Source organism: Lolium perenne, chromosome 2 (genome assembly GCF_019359855.2).
Source record: "Lolium perenne isolate Kyuss_39 chromosome 2, Kyuss_2.0, whole genome shotgun sequence".
NCBI lineage: Eukaryota > Viridiplantae > Streptophyta > Magnoliopsida > Poales > Poaceae > Lolium > Lolium perenne.
The window spans coordinates 49,694,114-49,714,127 of record NC_067245.2 but is presented as its reverse complement, the minus strand read 5'-3'; the positions used below and the strand labels follow the sequence as shown (position 1 = coordinate 49,714,127).

Sequence of the window (20,014 nt, the reverse complement as noted above, 5' to 3'; positions counted from 1 at the left end):
GGCAGCGGCTGAGCATCTGAGACGCACTGAGCGGCGCCAACCCCAAGCACGCCATTTCAGCTTCCAGCTCGCCGCGGCGGAGCAAGGCAAAAACCCTCGTACAAATCGGCACCGCCGCCGGCGGAATCGCGGGTTAAGATCACTCGAGGCTCGATTCCCTGCTCCCCTCTTCCTCCTCGCCTGCTCCCATTGAGTCATAGCCCGTTAGAATCTCCCGTGCGCTACCTATCTCTGATATTTTTTGGGGGGAACTTTTTGCGAGTTTCTTTTTTTTTTTGCGAGTTTCTGTTTTTTCGTTTCGGGAGCGCGCGGCCTGGGCGGGTTGGCGGCGGCTGGTCTGTGCAATCGCCTTCCCGTCACGTGGCTGTGAATTTTCGGTAGGGTTTAGTGGTCAGGGGTTTTCATTTGGGGGCTGCATGATTGTAGGTTTGCGGAATTTGGCGGGTCGGCCAAGGGTGGTGGTGTACGCTGGGCACAGTTGAGGCCTCTCTGCGCCATCGTTTGCTGGGCGAGCCGCCCGCATTTTCGATTTCTAGGGTTTTGAAGTGCCCGTGCCCGTGCGATTTGACAGCGGGTAGGTGGTTATTAGGGGTTAATGAGGGTTTATTAGGTGTAGGTTTCTTTGTGAGAGGGATTGTGAGTGATCTTTGGTGTATGCTGTTCAGTGGTATTTGCATGCGTGCATTTCTGGTTTCTGGAGTGCAGTCTGTCGCTTGGGATTGATTTTCTTCTTTGTGCAAAAATTGTACTACTTTTGACATATTTATTATGTGCCCACATGGCCTATGCAACTTTGTTATGTGTATCTGCGATTTTGAAGTTGTGATTTTCTGTAATCTGCGTCTTTTTCCACAATCAGCACACAGTTCTTGTCAAATAGGCAGTGCAAAACTCTTGTTTCAACATGGAATATTTCACATAATGTCATCCCACTGATTTCTGTTAAATAGTTATACGTCGTTGAACAATATTGTTGGTTAGCAGTTCACAAATAAGTTGCCACTTCTGTATAGTTAATACTTCCTAAATGCTATGCATATCATGTCTTCTTAACAGTTATCATAATTTTGTAGCTCCAGCTGAGAAAGGAATCATTTTTTTTGCTTAATTTATATATAGAACTTCCTCACCATTTTAGTTTCATTATGCTAGCAAAGTTCATGGTAAACGGTTTAACTGATTTCATGATACAGGTGGAGATTTGGCAGCCACAATGTCAACGTATCCTGTGCTGAATGACCAGCCAATTGATCAGTGGGAGGTCATGGAACTGAAGGATGAGCTCTGTAGGAGGAACCTACCTATCGACGGTTTGAAGGAAGATCTTGTCAAAAGGCTCTTTGACGACCTACAGGGTGATATGCTTGGCAGAGAAGGAACAGTCAATGGATCTTCCCCTGATGATGATCTGAAAGAGGACGAAGCAACTGGTTCTGCTGATGCATCTGTTTGCCAGGCTGTGATGGAACCAAGTGTTGATGAAAATCCTTCTCTGGTTTCAGCGCAAAATGGGGATGTTGTTGTTTCTGTTGCAGAAGCTAGTAAGGAAAGTGAAGTTGCTACTGGAAATGTTAGCCACAAATTTGTTGTTACTACTCAAGAAGTTAGTCAGAAACCTCTTGCTGCTGCTGCTGCAGAAGTTAGTGATGCCCCACTAGTTGATGTGTTGACAACTGCGGCAACTAAGCAAGATGATCTAGAATCAGCGCCATCTGACAGTACTATGGTGATGGATGTGCAAGAAGAAGCTGGTGCTCATAGTGAGTTTATTGCAGAGAAGGCTCTAGACGAAGATGCTGGCAAGAAAACGATTGTTGATTATCTATTTGCCACTACTGATGTCAAGTTGGATGTGTCTCCTGCTAAAGGCAAGTTAGACGACGACATTCTAGAGCATGAAGTGGTACCATCACCTCTGGATGCTGTTGTGCCTCGTGCTGACCATTGGGATGTCGATGCTGTTGCAGCTGCACTAGGACATGATGGTGATGCCATGATTCCTAAGATAAGTTCGGTTGACAATGATTTGATGAACTGCAAGGACCACGAAGATTCTGGGCTCACAAGCAATGCTTGCAAACTAACCATATCTGGACCAATAGATCAGACAACTGGAACATTGCCAGCGACAATGCCGACATATCCCGTGCTAAACAACCAAGCAATTGATCAGTGGAAGGTCACAGAACTGAAGGATGAGCTCTCTAAGAGGAACCTACCTGTCAAAGGTTTGAAAGATGATCTTGTGAAAAGGCTCTTTAAGGACCTTGAGGGTGATATACTTGGTGGATCTCCCTGCAGTTATGATCTCAAAGTGGACGGAACTCCTGGTTCTGTGGATGCATCTGTTTGCCAGGATGTGATGGAACAAAATGTTGATGAAGGTCCTTCTCAGGTTGCAACTCAGGAAGGAAGTTCCGACACTACTACAGATGTTAGTCATGATGCTGTAGCTACTACCGAAGAAGTTAATCAGACAACTCTTCTTGCTGCTACAGATAGTGATTCTCCTCTAGTTGATTCTGCAACAGCTGATACAATTTCTCTAAGTGATGCAGTGGCAACTAAAAGAGATGATCTAGAATCAGCTCCAAGTGATGGTGCTATATTGAAGGCAGCATCTCTAAAAGCTGATTGCCATAGTAAGATAATTGCAGAGAAGGCTCCAGAAGAAGGCACCTTCAAGGAAGCTGTTGTTGATTATCTACCATATGATGTAGCCAGTACTAATGTTAAGTTGGATGCAACCTCTGCTAAAGGCAAGTTAGACGCTGATATCATAGAGAAGGAAGCAGTATTATCACTTCCAGATGCTATTGCACTACATACTGATCATTTGGATGTTCATGCTTTTGCAACTTCACCTGGCCAGAATGCGAAGACCCTGATTCCGAATATAGATTTGGGTGACAATGCTTTCATGAGCAACAAGGACCGCAAAGATTCTGGGCACACAAATGATGCCTGCAAACCATCCCTGTCAGGAACAAAGGACCAAGTCTCTGAGGCCAACCCTGATATAGGTTCTCAAATCAAGTGTGTATTGATTTCACATGAGGATATATCAACTAATGTAAAGGGTGACCTGAATGCTGACAATTCTGATTTGGAACTAGAGGCAAAACGGGATATGGTCAAACCACCACCATGCAGAATTCCCTCCGTAGGTGATGATTTGCAGGCATTGGACGATGAAAAGCAGTTGTGTAAGAAGGGAACCCAATTGCAAGAAATAAGATCTATGACCAATATGGACTTGGACAAGAAAGAGGACAGTCCCAATGGTGTTTCTCCTGAAAAAGTAAATTTAGAGAGGACCTCAGGTAATGAATCGATAGAGGAGGATGCCATGGAAAGTAAGCATGTTATTCCCAATATCAGATCTGATGATGTTGGAAGAGAAATTGAGGTTACCTCGGACCATGAGGTAAAAGAGGTGGTGCTCTTTGATACTGTTGATTCATCTGTGCAAACAAAGGATAATGTAGCCAAGGAGAAATCAGTAGCTCCATCTGAAAAGAGGAAACCGGAAGGTATGTCTTTATCTCCATACGTTTACACCGTACAGTGGTGGATTATTTCCTGTATAACTTTCTTGCATGTATATCTTGAGCCATGTTTCTTTTCTTCATTGTATGTATCATTTTTTGGTGACATTTTCTTTTGTATCAGTAGGTTCACACTTTCTGTGATTTCCAGTGAAAAGTTCATTGTTTTGTTGCATGATCATTGTCATTGAAGTTTATTTTTGTCTTTTGGTAAATCTTGCATGAAACAGTTGTACCTCATGTATTTGGGTCTACTACGGTTTTGGGGACAGGTCAATTTGTTTTGCAGCCGTTCAGTAGCATTTGTGGCCGTCATTTTACATGCTACATTCAAGTGAATTCGTTTACAATTGATAAATCATGTCATATTTTTTTCTAACTCACTGTTAAATGCACAGACCAAGTTGTTGCAGTTGACCCCAACAAACGTCAACGCCGTGTGGATAGTGTCAAACTTCCTAAGGAACAAACATCCAAAAGTAGCTCTATTTGTCCAAAGGGTGTCGTTCAGCCTGCTATAAAACGTTCTTTTGGCAGGTCTGGTTCTGTGGCAAGTGGAGATTCCCACATAGAGCGGACAGGTGAGATTTCTCTGCTCCTTCGTAAAGAGCAGGGTGTGGTTCAGCCTGCTCTAAAACGTTCTTCACATCAGTATCTAATCTCTTTCTTCCATGTTCATATTTCAGTGCCACTTTCTCAGAAGCCTGCAACTACTTCCTTGAAAATTGATCGTTTTGTGCGCCCATTTACTCTGAAAGCTGTGCAAGAGCTTCTTGGTAGAACTGGATCTATTTGCAGCTTTTGGATGGATCATATCAAGACTCACTGCTATGTTACAGTATGTTGTTAACTTCATTTTACCTATGCAGCATACTGTCAGAAGTGAATATCAGCATTTCCCCCCATCGGTGACCTTTTCAGGCTTTGCCAATTCTGTCTTTAATGTGATTATAGCAAACATTCGTGCTTTAGTTGTTTGTTCCTGTCAAATTGCTTTTTGACGTGGCCTTGGTTTAAGGGTTAACTTTTGTTATATGGTAGTTATTAGAAAGATGGTTTGGTCTCTGTATTAAGGATGCAAAACTGAGAATTTAAGCTCGACGTGCATATTGTTTGTTCAAATCATTTCGTAATGCGGTACTTCTTTTACTGTTAATTCCAAATTTGGTAATGCTATAGTGTTAACTTGGCGGACTGTTTGTCCTAACGCCTACCTCTTATCCACAGTACTCTTCAGTGGATGAAGCTGTGGCTACCAGGAATGCTGTTTACAACCTCCAATGGCCCCTAAACAATGGCAGTTACTTACTTGCCGAATTTGTCGATCCACTTGAGGTGAAGCTCAAACTTGAACACCCTCCTCCACCACCAGCACCGATCAGCCTCAGCGAAGATACAACACAGCAGGCAGTAGGCTTCCAACAATCAAAGCCTAACCAAACCATGCTTCCTGATGGCGCGGGTGCCTTGAGGGGTCTGTTGCCTACTCCACAACCTCTGAAATTGTTTCCGGCCTCTAAGCCTGGGTCAGATAGGGATATGCTTCCACCCCCTCCAAAGGAAATTAAAGCACCTGCCATGTCGCTTGCTGATCTCTTCAAGCGGACACAGGCCCCTCCCATGATTTACTACTTGCCCTTAACTGAAGAGGAGGTGGCAGCAAAGCTCGCAGCACGCAGCAGACGAAGGAAGAGAGGGTAGGGGAGACTAAAATCTGCTGCTCTGGCTGGTACGATGACGCCTTTTTTTTCGCGGGGTGGTATGTTGACGCCTTGAGGTTGTCATTGATGTTCTGAGTCTGAGCCGAGACTCGCTGATTTGACTGTACCTTGTTATCTCTTGTTCAGGTAAAACCGGTATGATCAGCAGATTCTCCCCCAACAACCTTGACTGTTGCTGCTCCTGCAGTCCATGAAGTGCCAGGTGGGGTAGTTGCTGATTGTAGTTGTATAGGTGGTATTTTGTGAAGAAGCTCGTCGCTGCCAGAACCTTGTAGTCCAGGTGTAAATTGAGCTAGCCTTAGTTTTGCTTCTCAACCGAACTGTTAACGCATCCTCATGCCAATGTCGATCAATGTTTGTATGCCACTTGGTCTGAGAGGCGTGGCTGTGTTTGTTTGCTGAACTTGTAGCAAGTGGACGAAATGTTACGCATCTTCCTTGTTAAGCTGGCAAGTGAAAACATTTCCCGTGTACTCTCCAAGTTTCACTCATATGGTTCTGGTGTTGATATGCTGTGTAATCTGTTCTTGTGAACTGGGTGGATGTTTGCTTTACCATAGTATGACTAGATGTATGATTAGCTCTAATCGTCTTTTTTGTTATACAAGTACTCTTTTCCTTGCCTCCAGTATGTAGTGTGGCTGTGCCAGATTGTAATCTCACCTGTGATTTAACGGAAGATAATCTACGTGCACGAAATTCCAAAAATAAATCTTTTTTTTATAGAGGAAACAGATCTTGTTTTTTTTTTTTTTTTTGAAACTGAAACAGATCTTGTTTTAGAGGAAACAAAGCTGTTTTGAAGAGGGAAAAGAAACATCAAACATGCTAGTCACGTTGGGCCTAGAAAGGAGCTAATTCATGGGTCACGGCCCAAATATTCTATCAGCCCAATTCGTGGCGGAAGAGGAAAGGCTCGTTCTCCTTCTCCTTGTCTCTGTCTCTACGCCAGTTAATCTATCTCTCCCCTGCGTGCATCTCCTTCCTCGCGCACGCAAACGACCTGCGCAGCCCCGCCCCCGCCACCGCCGCGGCAGCGCCGCTCCTCGCCCCATCCCCGCCGCCGCCTGGTGACCCGGAATCCAACCTCCACTCCTGCTGCGCCGCGTGCGTCAACACCAGGTACGCGATCTTCGCCCTGCCTGCCATCAATCCCCGATTCAATCAACGTTTTGCCTCTTCCGGCGGTAACCCTCACCCGCTCCCCCGCGCGGCCGCGTCGGATTTTGGGTCTGCCTCGCAGGCTCTCCGAGTACCACATGACGAGGAACCTCCGCGACTCCCTCCAAACCCGCATCACCGCGCGCCTCGAGGCCAAGGTTTTTTTTGGTTGCTCTCCCTATGCATCCCCTCCTCCAATTTCATTTAGGCCTCGTTCGGTTGTTACGGAACCGATCCACCTAGGAAACGACTCCCGCGGGGGTTTGGGTGAACCTCGGTCCCTCACCCCAATCCCCACTATTCCCTTGCCCCGATAATCCCTACCGATATGATTTATTCGGTTAAACCCCGCTGCGTTCTTGTATCTCAACACTGCACACTGCACTGCACAGACCATCATTTTTCTATTAGCTTTAATACACACAGTTACAACTCAGCTAACTGTTTGGTTTCTGGTTTTTTTTTTTTTTTTTTTTTTTTTTTTTTTTTGCGAGCAACGATCTGCATTGGAACAATTCGTGTGCAGCTCATATTATTGGCCTGCTCTGCTCTGTCTTTGATCTTTGTCGCCTCGGTGAGCGAGTTGTCGCCATGTTCTTTCAGTTCACCTTTGCCATTGAACATCACCTTCCGGACCTCCCTGGCACACCTCCCACCGGCGCTGATGCCCGGCGAGTATGCTGCCACGAGCACGTAGTTCAGCTAGTGCATCCTGATCGTCCACCACCGACGGTTCGGCAATGCTGCGCCGTCGTGTATCGCTCCAAAATGAGGATGCAGTCATTGCACGACACGAACTTGATGCTCTAGAGCTTCATGTCGCAGCTGCATGTCGATGTTGCCAGAGTGGTACCTCCATGGCTTGACGTCTGTAGCAATGGCATTGTTGTGAGGAAATAAGCAATTGGGATAGATTTAGAAATGAAAAATATGCAAGGATACACGAATCACACTACAACTCAACTGACAAAACCAATACTATGTATCTAAAAATATACATACCCTGGCTAGCAGAAAACAATTTACCAAAGATCATATATTTTCCAAATTTACATCTAATAAATCAATCCAGACTAGATGTTGATACCAACTACACTTTGAACTAACCTAGAGGCCGTGCTTAGGCGAAAATAGGTGTCAGTGAAGTAATCCCGGAACGCAAGAGAGCCATTCAAGTGGGTCAAAAAAGAGAGAGCGTAAGAAAACAAGATATACATTTGAAGGTTAATCGGACGAAAATCATTGTTGGAAGTGGATTATGATCAATTTCTGCCAACTTAAGACCTTACTCGGACCTCAACCTTGAGGTAAAATGCAAATCCAAACAAAATGCTAAAACATATACTAGCATATAATATATACTGATCACGCACACATACATGTGGAGATGTCATATACTCCGTAGTGATCATACAAAAGCACTCACCTTCAAGTAGTGAAGGTTTGAAAAATGTCCATTTTGCATCAAGGACACTGATCTTATTACTTCACCTGCAGATAAGATTTGGATCAGAAAGGTCAAGGCATTGTCCAAGTCAGCCCAACATCATATAGTTATTGTGTTAGAAAGAACGAGGAAAGTACACCATATGTTGAGGAAAGCCCAACATCAAATAATTACACAATTAGTTGTCCACAAGGCAGTCAATATCATCTACTGAAAGAACAGGCAAGGAACAATACATCATGGTGCAGGGTACTGTACTCAACCATATGCATAACAACCACAGAGAGGTTAGTGTAATCAACCACAAATAAATACCCTTGTCATTAGTCATCTGAGGAAATGCAAGTTAACACAGTGAAGCAACATGGCATACGCCATCAATCAAATAATAAGATCTCTAGAAAAACTGTAGTAGCTAGCTGGTTTGATTTCCTTCGGTAAAAAAGTTATAATAATTGTATCATCACCGAACCAAAAGATTATTCCTAAGGTGACATATTTGAACAATATGGAAAAGAATAACAATATTCCTCCGTTGGCGCATGTGCAGGGATAAATAATAGCAGTGCATTAATGATCAATTGATCCATCTTGTACATCTTATTACAGTAGTCTAAACTCTGAACATCATGTGGCGTACTATGAAAATATAGAAGATAGATTTCTTCTCAAATACAAGCAGCAAATTATATACAATGGCCCGAGGAACTGCATGATCACAAGTTGACTAAAAATTGTTAAGGAGAAGTATCTTATGTTTTATCCCTAATTAGCTGACTAGTAAAACACAAAGGTAGATCCAAATTGTATAATAGCAAACCTCAACAAATGTCATATATATGTTACCCGGAAAAATACTCACATGTCTGACATGGGACACATGAGCCTACACTTGTTCACCTCCATACTCGCCCTCACCAACAAAATTCCAGTGCTGCATTGGGGTTATTCATTTCAGATCCTATCGATTGGAAGTGAGACATTGACAAAGACAAGATCAATTCCTGAAGACAAATAGCCTACACAATTGTGCAATTTCTCAAGTGCCTTTGGCTGAAACTATTTTTGTTGTGAAATTTGTTGAAATCATCAACCAATATTTTGATAAATTAACCTACACAATTATGTAGCACTACTAAGATAACGATCTGACAACTATTTCCCCCTTATTCGCCATGCCTTAGTTTAATTCAGAGAAAATAGAGCTCAGATCCTAGAGTAGGGATCAGAAAGCCATGTAATCTGTGTTGACAAATAAGACCAATAATGCAATCTTCGAACGAGACCAAGAACCCTAGAAATAACGGGAACCCTAGAAATTAATGAACAAGAGAAAATAGAAATTAAGCGGGCGAGTGGGCGAATGAAGAAAAGGAGGCGGAGCGGGGCCTTACCAGTCCAACGTCGGGGAAGAAGCACGCCAGCGGTGGGTCGTTGCTGTCGCCACTCCTGGCCACCGACACGCTCACGCCGCTGAGGTTGGATGTGGTGCCTCCGGTAGGATGGGGGAGGGGTATGCAAGGAGGAAGCCCGCCGCTGCCTTCTTCTCCGGTTGGACTGGCCCTCTGTCCTTGGCGGCGCCGGTGTCGTCGCCGCCACATCTACTTATTTTCGCGAGAGCAGGAGGGTCAGGGCGAGCAAAGGAGTACCGTTTCGCTTCGGTCGGGGAAAGAAGCCACGAGGTGGAAGACGTGTATCTGATCACAGTTGGTTTCAGAGGGTTTGGGGGGGATTTGGACGGGGGTGTGACCTCGGTCGGGTTTAACCGAACACGTTTATGACGAGGTCGGGGAGGGAAACCCGGTCTGTTCGGAACCACGGGGTTTGGCAGGGATTGGACGCCAATCCCGGCGGGGTAGGAGGGAACCGAACGAGGCCTTACTACTCCGTACACGTGTGACTAGTTTTGGGTTCCTTCTGGGTTCCTTCGGGCTACCCGGTTGGTTGGTGGTTTTCAATGTTTGCATGTGCTTCTGCGTCAGGTTTGCAGTCTATTACCTGGTCATGCTATGTTGAGCTAATTATTAGCGTGCTTCGTTTGGAAAAAATGGTACACCGAATTAACAATCAATGTAACCAAATACGTGAATTTTCTTGGGCTTAGCTCCGTCAGGTGAAACCAAGATAGTTTGGCTGGCTTGGTCCTTCGGCTGTTTCCTCGGACGGCCACGCATCGGCGGCTCCAGCTGTTGCTCTGTCAAATGGCATTGTGGCATAAAGAAAAGAGTAAGAAACCTGTTCTAGACAATCTTAATCTGAATTATTTTATGCATACCAGCTTGGTCCGGCTTGTCTTTCCTTGGACGGCCACGGCGCTTCCGCGTCGGCACCAGCTGTTGCCCTGATAAAAAAGGATCTTCTCTGTCAAATCTGCGTACATATTTGCAATGGACTGAGAAGCCCATGTATCCATACATGGGAAACCTTCTAACTCGGATTCTAACTAGGAAACAAGGTGCAACAAGGTGCAGCCAATGGAATAAAATATGGTCTATACCGTTTCCAAGCAAAAAAAAAGTCATTTCCTATGAAGGCTAACCACAAACAGCCTTCCATTACGTATAAATCAGAAGAGGAGAGAGGCATGGATGTGGATACTAGATGCCCACTATGCCTCAGACTATATGAAGATGGAGGTCATGTGTTCACAGGGTCAAGCAAGTATGGAGACAACTACTACAACTGGAAGAGATAAGGGAAAAATTATGTGAAGTTTCGAACAGTATGCTCCTGCTTGAAACAATCCTCAACTTAGAAGAAGAAGATAAGCTGATGACATGTTGCACGCTTTGGATTTGGTGGGCAGAGAGGAACAAAGATAACTGAGGTAAAAATAGTAGAGATCCTCAACAAATAAATTCATCTATTATATCTCATGTTATGGAGTAGAATGCGCTGGGTAAAAAGAAGCAACTTCAAAAAAAAGCTTGAACCTCCTAAATGGACTCCCCTATAGATCAATACAGATGGTGTATTCCGGAGTCATCAACATCAAGAGACTATACTGAGGAATGTTCAACGAACCCCGGTGGCGGCAGCATGTGGTCATATTCATAGGATTGGATCGACACTTCAAGCTGAAGCCATAGCTGGCCATGAAAATCTCATCGCAAATGGGGTGCAGCCGGGTGCAATTAGAGATGGATACTACTATTTTGAAGAATGCAATTACATCAGCGGAGTATGATCTAGCACCCATGGGAGGCCACTTCAAAGAAATAAAGGCTTTAATGTGTAATGCTTTCGAGGACATAATTGTTTCAGTTTGTAAAAGATCATGTAATATAGTAGTACATAATTTAGCTACGCGAGGCGCTCTGTTAGGGGACTGCAATCACGAAATCTGGATTGTTGATCTTCCGCAGTTTGTAATTGACCTATGTAAGGACAACATGTCTAACACTATGTCTTAATGGAATGCACTAGTGTTCCTCTCTTAAAAAAGGTTGATTTGTTTCTTTTCTTATTTCCAAGACTGGCTGTGACAGTTCTTTCATTGGTCAGTTCTAGAATGTTTCATTAATGAATAAAGGGTAGCTTCTCAAGCTCCCCATTACTAGTTCAACACGACCTATAAGTTTAAGAATCAACTTGGACAAAGTTACCAGCTTGGTCCGGCTGCTTTAGCGGCAGCTCCAGCTGTTGCTCTGGCATCGGCTTCGGATCCTCCACGCTAGTTTGGAAGCCGTCCGCCGTCGGCTCGGAGCACGAATCCGTCACCAGCTCCAGCTCTGGCTCTGTCACAATTAGAACGCTAGAGCCACTTAATTTCCTCCTCTTTTCAAAATAACAGAAGTTAGAGATATAGATCTTCTAACCATAGCAGATAGAGTTTTTGCGCTCGGCTCTTCCAAGCTAGTATGGGTGCCCACCGCCGGCGGCTGGGCTTCCTTCGGCCGAGATTTCTCATCGACGCCCTGCCTCTTCCCCTTTTTTGCCGCGGGCTGCTTCTTGGGGGGACGGCCGCGCCGCGGCTTGTCCTCAACCTTTGCCACGGGCGGCTGGTCATTCTCCGAAGTCTTCTCCGAAGCCTGCTCCAAAGGGGAAGAGCAAGAGAGGTCAAGCACGTCTTCCAGTGGCGATGGTAAACCCGAGCCTAAACCATGCTTCAACACGATTGTTAGGTGTTCCCTGAAGGAGATAGCTGCATGTATAGCTTTGTTGAAGGATCGCCACCTCAAAGTTCTTGACAAAACTGATCTTGGCCATCTGAAAGATTTCAAGATCAAGTCCAACATCAGTCGCTCTCTTGGTTGCTTTCTGATGTACCACATTGATCCGACCAGCATGATCCTTGACCTGGGTGGTAATAAAAAGTTGGAGATCACTGGTGAAGTCATTTACAAGTTATTTGCCCTCCCTCGTGGTAATGATTCTCCTCCAAGGCATTCAGAAGAGTATGTTATCCCCTTGAGGGACTTAAAGGATGAGCTTGGTATTGTCAGGGACAAAGATCTTGAATCAGACAATTTTCATGACATTCTTAAGAAACTTGTTCTGGATGAAACGAATGTTGATCTAGCATTGAAAGTCTTTGGTTTGGTCTTGTACAATAAGTTCATCTGCCCAGGGTATCATCCTCTCATTAAGAAGGAGGCCACTATGGTTGTAGATTTCTATATTGTTAAGTTGAAGGACATGCAACTGTGCCAGCTTGGTGTTGATGAGCTGAGAGTTGCTATCTAATTATGGTAGGCTGCTAGTGACAAGCCTGGTGCTCTTCTCGGCTGCGTCATCGCTCCTATTTTTGCGTATTTAGACTGTCATGACCACCACACCGTTGATCGCAAAAATAAGAAGATTTCTCGTGCAAATCATTTGGAACACAAAAATCTATTAAATCTAGTCAAGTTAGACTGCTCCAAAAAGGATCCTGGATCTATGGCAAGTTACCAGTGAGGAGTTGTTTCTTTTATTTCTGAGCTGTATTGCTTTCTATTACTAAAGTCGTACTTCTTGTAAATATATTACATTAATTGGTAGACCTTACGGTTGTTTGTACTGCTTTTGATTGTGCTATTTTTCTGAGTACTCATTTTGTCTGTACTACTTGTAATATATGTTCTGTATTGACTGTTTTTCTCTATATGTACTTTTTAGGGAAAAAGCATTTTCTCTATTTCTTTGTTCTCATGTATTTTTTGATTAAATTGAATGATCACTTTCAATTATTTTTCTCGGTGGAAGAGGCCGAATGACATTGTCTATTTTGATGAAGAAACTTCTAGACCTTTCGCCACCAGGCCGAATGTGCTACAATTGAAGAGAAGTTCTGCCCCTTTCATAGATGATGTCCCTCCGCCTAAACGTGTGTTTTTTTGAAGCAGAAGGTGTTGGTTCAGAAGCAATAACTGGCACTGTTTTGATTCAACTTACGCAGAGCTTCAGTCACTCCTTTCAAGGGCGGTTCAACTATCTAATCAGTTGCCTACTACAACCTTCCGTTTGAGCTGCACTGCTTCTAGTTTTTCCACCTGAGCATGCCTTCAATGCAGATGCTTAAAAGATTGTTCTGGATGCTGAGGCTACTAATCTTGATCACTTGAATACAAATCTGAAGAATATCCAAGATGGTTTTGTTTTGTACAAGACTATGCAAGATGGGCGTTGCCAGCCTTATGAAGAAATGGCTTAGTCGTTTGTTCAAAATGAAGGTTCTGCTGCAGCTGGTAACGAGGAACGACGTGACAATGTCACTGCGCCCGAAGAACCTGTTAAAGATGCGCCAAGCTCCACCATTCTCGACGACTTTTATTTGTCTAATATGGTGCTGAAAACTTCGTATATGGCACCCAGATTTTTCAACAGTGTGTTGTGGGTTCAAGATTCCACCTGCTGCTCCGGTTCCTCTTAGCAAGGTGCGAATAAGTTCCTCTCGCCTTCCCTGCGAGTGTGTTACATTTTTTGCGGTGTCGTCTTCATCCTAGTCTTATGTGTTCTCTAAGAATGGGAAAATGGAAGTGTTCTCTACAGCCACAACTTCATACGAGGTGAGTTCCTCTTTCGTGGATGATCCAAGAACATGCAAAGAAAATGCAACACGCTCGCGAGGTGAGAGAGAGACTGAGAGAAACACGTTCGCACCTAAAATCAACACACTCCACTGCCGCCGGGAGCTGGCAAGCACGCATCTCGCCGAGCCTCATGCACTCGCCTTGGAGTCGCGGGCGGCAGCGACTCGGCGGCTCCTCTGCTTCCAGCAGCTAGTCTTATGGAAGTGTTCTCTATACGAGGTGACTGTTCCTCTTTCGTGGATGATCCAAGAACATGCAAAGAAAATGCAACACGCTCGCGAGGTGAGAGAGAGACTGAGAGAAACATGTTCGCACCTAAAATCAACACACTCCATTGCCGCCGGGAGCTGGCAAGCACGCACCTCGCCGAGCCTCACGCACTAGCCTTGGAGTCGCGGGCGGCAGCGACTCGGCGGCTCCTCTGCTTCCATATTAGACAAAAATCCGGGTGCCATATACGAAGTTTTCAGCACCATATTAGACAAAAAAGTCCTCGAGAATGGTGGACCTTGGCGCATCTTTAACAGGTTCTTCGGGCGCAACGACATCTTCATCATCACGTCGTTCCTCGTTACCAGCTGCAGCAGAACCTTCATTTTGAATAAACAACTCAGCCATTTCTTCATAAGGCTGGCAACGCCCATCTTGCAAAACAAAACAATCTTGGATATTCTTTAGGTTTGTATTCAAGTGATCAAGATTAGCAACCTCAACATCCAGAACAATCTTGTAAGCATCTGCATTGAAGGCATGCTCCGGTGGCAAAACTAGAAGCAAGGTTGTAGTAGGCAACTGATTAGATAGCTGAACCGCCCTTGAAAGGAGTGACTGAAGCTCTGCGTAAGGTTAATCAAAAACATGCGTAAGGTTAATCAAAAACAGTGCTAGCTATTGCTTCTGAACCAACACCTGCTGCACTGCTACTTCCAGAAAACACACGTTTAGGCGGAGGGACATCATCTATGGAAGGGGCAAAACTTCTCTTCAATGATAGCACATTCAGGCTGGTGGCGAAAGGTCTAGGAGTTTCTTCATCAAAATAGACAATGTCATTTGGCCCCTTTCACTAAGAAAAATAATTGAAAGTGATTATTCAATTTAATCAAAAAATACATGTGAACAAAGAAAGAGAGAAAATGCTTTCTCTAAGTACATGTAGAGAAAAACAGTCAATACAGAACATATATTATAAGTAGTACAGACAAAAGAAGTATTCAGAAAAGTAACACAATCAAAATCAGTACAGACAATCTAAGGTCTAACAATTCATGTAATATATTTACAAAAAGTACGACTTTAATAATAGAAATCAGTACAACTCAGAAATAAAAGAAATAACTCCTCACCGGTAACTTTTCATAGATCCAGGATCCTTTATTGAAGCAGACTAACTTGGCTAGATTTAATAGATTTTTGTGTTCGAAATGAATTGCATGAGGAATATTCTTATTTTTGCGATCAACGGTGTGGTGGTTAAGGCAGTCTAAATACGCCAAAATAGGTGCGATGACGCAACCAGAAAGAGCGCCAGGCTTGTCACCAGTACCCTGCCATAATTGGATAGCAACTATCAGCTCATCAACAACAAGCTGACAAAGTTGCATGTCCTTCAACTTAACAAGGTCGAAATCTACAACCATAGTGGCCTCCTTCTTTGCGAGGATGATACCCTGGGTAGATGAACTTGTTGTACAAGACCAAACCAAAGACCTTCAATGCTAGATCATCCTTCGTTATTCAAGATCTTTGTGCCTGACAATACCAAGCTCATCCTTTAAGTCCCTCAAGGGGATAACATACTCTTCCGAAGGCCTTGGAGGAGAATCATTACCACGAGTGAGGGTAAATAACTTGTAAATGACTTTAGCAGTGATCTCCAATTTTTTGTTACCACCCATGTCAAGGATCATGCTGGTCGGATCAATGTGGTACACCAGAGGGCAACCAAGAGAGCGGCTGATATTGGACTTGATCTTGAAATATTTCAGATGGCCAAGATCAGCATTGTCAATAACTTTGAGGTGGCGATCCTTCAAACAATGCTATACATGCATCTATCTTCTTTAGGGAACACCTAACAGTCGTGTTGAAGCGTGGTTTAGGCTCGGGTTTACCATCGCCGCTGGAAGACGTTGTCTGACCTCTCTTCCTCTTCCCCTTTGGAGCAGGCTTCGGAGAAGACTTCGGAGAATGACCAGCCGCCCGTGGTAGAGGTTGAGGACAAGCCGCGGCGCGGCCGTCGCCCCAAGAAGCAGCTCGCGGCAAAAAGGTGAAGAGGCAGGGCGTCGATGAGAAATCTCCGCCGAAGGAAGCTCAGCCGGCGGCGGTGGGCGCCCATTCTAGCTTGAAGGAGCCGAGCGCGAAAACTCTGTCTGGTATGGTTAGAAGATCTATATCTCTAACTTCTGTTATTTTGAAAGAGGAGGAAATTATGTGGCTCCAGCGTTCTAATTGTGACAGAGCTGGAGTTGGTGACGGATTCCTGCTCTGCGCCGGCAGTGGACGGCTTCCAAACTGGCGTGGAGGATCCGAAGCCGACGCCAGAGCAACAGCTGGAGCTGCCGTCGAAGCAGCCGGACCAAGCTGGTAACTTTCTCCAACTTGATTCTTATACTTATAGGTCATGTTAAACTTGTAATGGGGAGCTTGAGCAGCTATCATTCATTCATGAAACATTCTAGAATTGACCAACGAAAGAACTGTCACGGCCAGTCTTGGAAAGAAGAAAAGAAACAAATCAACTTTTTTTGAGAGGAACACTAGTGCATTCTATTAAGACATAGTGCTGGACATGTTGTCCTTACATAGGTCAATTACAAACTGCGGAGGATCAACAATCCAGATTTCCTGATTGCTGTCAGCGCCTCACGTAGCTAAATTATGTGCTACTATATTACATGATTTTTTACAAACTGAAACATTTATGTCCTCGAAAGCATTACACATTACAGGCTTTATTTCTTTGAAGTGGCCTCCTAGGGGTGCTAGATCATACTCCGTTGATGTAATTGCATTCTTCAAGATAGAAGTATCCATCTCTAATTGCACCCGGCTGCACCCCATTTGCGATGAGATTTTCATGGCCTGCTTCAGCTTGAAGTGTTGATCCAATCCTATGAATATGACCACAGGCTGCCGCCACCGGGGTTCCCTGAACATTCCTCAGTATGAAACCCCAGCCTCCTGATGTTGATGACTCCCGGAATGCACCATCTGTATTGATCTTGATGTAGTTGTGCATAGGGGGAGTCCATTTAGGAGGTGCAAGTTTTTTTTGAAGTTGCTCCTTTTTACCGAGGGCTTTCTACTCCATAACATGAGATATAATAGATGAAACTATTTGTTGAGGATCTCTAGTATTTGTACCTGAGTTAGCTTTGTTCTCTCTGCCCACCAAATCCAAAGCGTGCAGCATGTCATCAGCTTATCTTCTTCCTCTAAATTGAGGATTGTTTCCAGCAGGAGCATATTGTTCGAAACTTCACATAAATTTTCCCTTATCTCTTCCAGTTGTAGTTGTCTCCATACTTGCTTAACCCTCTTTACATTTAAAGAACACATGGCCTCCATCTTCATCTAGTCTGAGGTCTAGTCTGAGGCATATTGGGCATCTAGTATCCACATCCATGCCTATCCTCTTCTGATTCATACGTAATGGAAGATTGTTTGTGGTTAGCCTCCATAGGAAATGAAGAATTTTGCTTGGGAGCGGTATAGACCACATTTTCTTCCATTGACTTCACCTTGTTTCTTAGTTAGAATCCAAGTTAGAAGGTTTCCCATGTATGGATGCATGAGCTTTCCAATCCCTTGCAACTCTATATGCAGATTTGATAAGATTTGACTCAGAAGATCCCTTTTTTATCAGGGCAAAGTTGGTGCCGATGCGGAAGCGTCGTGGCCGTCCAAGGAAAGAGAAGCCGGACCAACCTGGTGTGCATAAATATAATTCAGATTAAGATTGTCTAGAACAGACTTCTTACTCTTTTTTGTGTGCCACAATGCAATGACATTTTCTCCAACAGCTGGAGCCCCCGAAGCGTGGCCGTCCGAGGAAACAGCCGCATGACCAAGCCAATTCACCTGACGGAGCTAAGCCCAAGAAAATTTAGGTATTTGGTTACATTCATTGTTAATTTGGTGTACCATTTTTTGTTTATAAATTCAGTTTGTTGAATAATTGTTTTGACATTTGCAGAGCGAGAAAAAAATTATATCTCAGTGCTCGTCTTTGGAGTTTGTAAAATTAGTTCTAGGCAAGCTGAACGACACGCGGAATGGTTTCTCTTGTATGGAGAAAATTAAATGGCACTGTTTATTTAATATCCAGAAAGGGAATTTCAACAAGCAATTGGAGTTATTTCTACTTGATCGTTTTTATACAGAAGGTTCTTCATGTATATGTCTATTCTCAAATCCTTTGTGAGAACTTCATTTTGCAAGATTCAACTCTGATCATATTTAGATCATGTAACTGTTGCTAGTCGCTGTTACATTCGCATGCTAGTTCGATATGATAGTGATGTCATTGTTTAATAGTATTCACTTACTGAATTTCATCACCTCAAAAAGGAATATTTATTGTGATACCATTTATGCTACCTGAGTTACCATGAGCATGTATTGATTTATGTGTGTATTCTTAACGTGTAGGCTATTATAGATGCGGAAATGAAGGATGGCCACAATGATCCACATTCCGTACCATCAGAAGAGCTATCAGCTTCTTTGGGGTTACTTCTTTGCTCCAACTACTTGTTCTGATATTCATTGTCTCCAGTTCACTAATGTAGCTGTAATGGGATTCTAGTTTACCAGAATGATTAAATGACTAGCTTTTCTTCCATGATTCATGGTCCTTTGTAAACATCACCCTAATCCTTTCTGCCTAATCTTATAAAAAACTCATAAAAGGTTTGCATGTGTCTAAAGAAAATCAAGAGCTTCTGAACAAGAAAGAATGCCATGGAATTTCATTAGCTTATGGAAGTAAAAAATCAGGGCAAGATAGTTGTGTATGGTGTATTTGGTGTCTAATAGTCTTCCTTGTTATCTAAAAGACCAAAAACCATTTTAATTCCTATTGTTGTATTATCCAAAAACTAAAAATCATATTTACCTTGTTATCTCTTGTTCAGGTAAAACCGGGTATGACCAGCAGATTCTCCCCCAACAACCTTGACTGTTGCTGCTCCTGCAGTCCATGAAGTGTCAAGTGGTAGTTGCTGATTGTAGTTGTAGGTGGTATTTTGTGAAGAAGCTCGTCGTTGTGAGAACCTTGTAGCCCGGGTGTAAATTGAGCTAGCTGTAGTTTCGCTTCTCAATTGAACTATTAAGAATATCTTGCTGCCAATGTCGATCAGTTTTTGTATGCCACTCGGTCTGAGATCCATGGCTGTTTTTGGTTGCTTAACTTGTAGCTAGTGGTAGAAATGTTACGGATCCTCCTTGTCAAGCTGGCAAGCGAAAACATTCCCCAACTTTCAGTTATATGGTTCTGATGTTGAAATGCTGTGTAATCAACTGGGTGGCTCTCCAATCATCTTTTTTTTATCTCTACTGTTTCTTTGCCTCCTGTATCTTTACTATTATATTTGAGTCCGTCATCAAAAATGTTTGATGTCAAAGATTGAAGATATCTTGACCGTCTAATCATTTTAAACAACTTCCGCTTGATATCTAGCCATTCATGTCACTTACCCTCCTTAAAATCAACGTCTAGATTATTGAAACCGCCGTGCCACATAAGGAAGTAAACAAGGTGTATTAATTGAGAGATCGCCACAATTAAGGGCATCTCCAGCGGCGCGACGCAAACGGTCGCTGAGCGACCGTTTTCGTCCGTCGTGATCGGAAATGCGTCTGGGGCATGTTCCAGCGGGGCGACGCAAAGTGACCGGGCCGTTCGCGGAGACGCAAACCTGGCCCAGATATGCGCCAGGTTTGCGTCGCGGCGGACGCTCGGCGGTCGCTCCGAGTGTCCGCCGAAAAAGACGTAGGACCCGTGCGTCAGTGGCTGGAGGGCGATATTATTCCCGCCACTGGCCATTCCCCCGCGCCAAATTGGAAACTAGACCGGCGCGAGCAGCCCAGAAGCGATGGACGTCCTCGCCGGCGTAGCTA

The 20,014-nt window shown here is 44.0% G+C and overlaps 2 protein-coding genes across 4 annotated transcripts; both read left to right on the top strand.

The window, feature by feature from the left end:
* The first annotated feature begins 30 nt into the window (after positions 1–30).
* LOC127332073 (uncharacterized) lies at positions 31–5,742 on the top strand. Of its 3 annotated transcripts, none has more exons than XM_051358320.1 (6): positions 31–132; positions 1,194–3,533; positions 3,947–4,129; positions 4,235–4,386; positions 4,776–5,277; positions 5,396–5,742. In XM_051358320.1, the coding sequence occupies exons 2-5, from the start codon at positions 1,214–1,216 to the stop codon at positions 5,247–5,249; spliced, it is 3,129 nt and encodes a 1,042-aa protein (XP_051214280.1). In that variant the 5' UTR covers positions 31–132; positions 1,194–1,213; the 3' UTR covers positions 5,250–5,277; positions 5,396–5,742. The 3 variants fall into 3 exon arrangements, 2 of the variants coding, with proteins under 2 accessions (XP_051214280.1, XP_051214279.1); XM_051358319.1 differs by having other exon boundaries at positions 31–148; XR_007870183.2 differs by lacking the exon at positions 31–132 and having other exon boundaries at positions 4,776–5,307.
* Positions 5,612–19,450, top strand: LOC127328429 (uncharacterized). The gene is made up of 8 exons (XM_051355028.2): positions 5,612–5,623; positions 6,159–6,391; positions 6,513–6,588; positions 17,760–17,824; positions 17,917–18,003; positions 18,090–18,279; positions 18,545–18,624; positions 19,030–19,450. Exons 1-6 carry the CDS (start codon positions 5,612–5,614, stop codon positions 18,133–18,135), a joined length of 519 nt encoding a protein of 172 aa, XP_051210988.1. The 3' UTR covers positions 18,136–18,279; positions 18,545–18,624; positions 19,030–19,450.
* Positions 19,451–20,014: the final 564 nt, after the last annotated feature.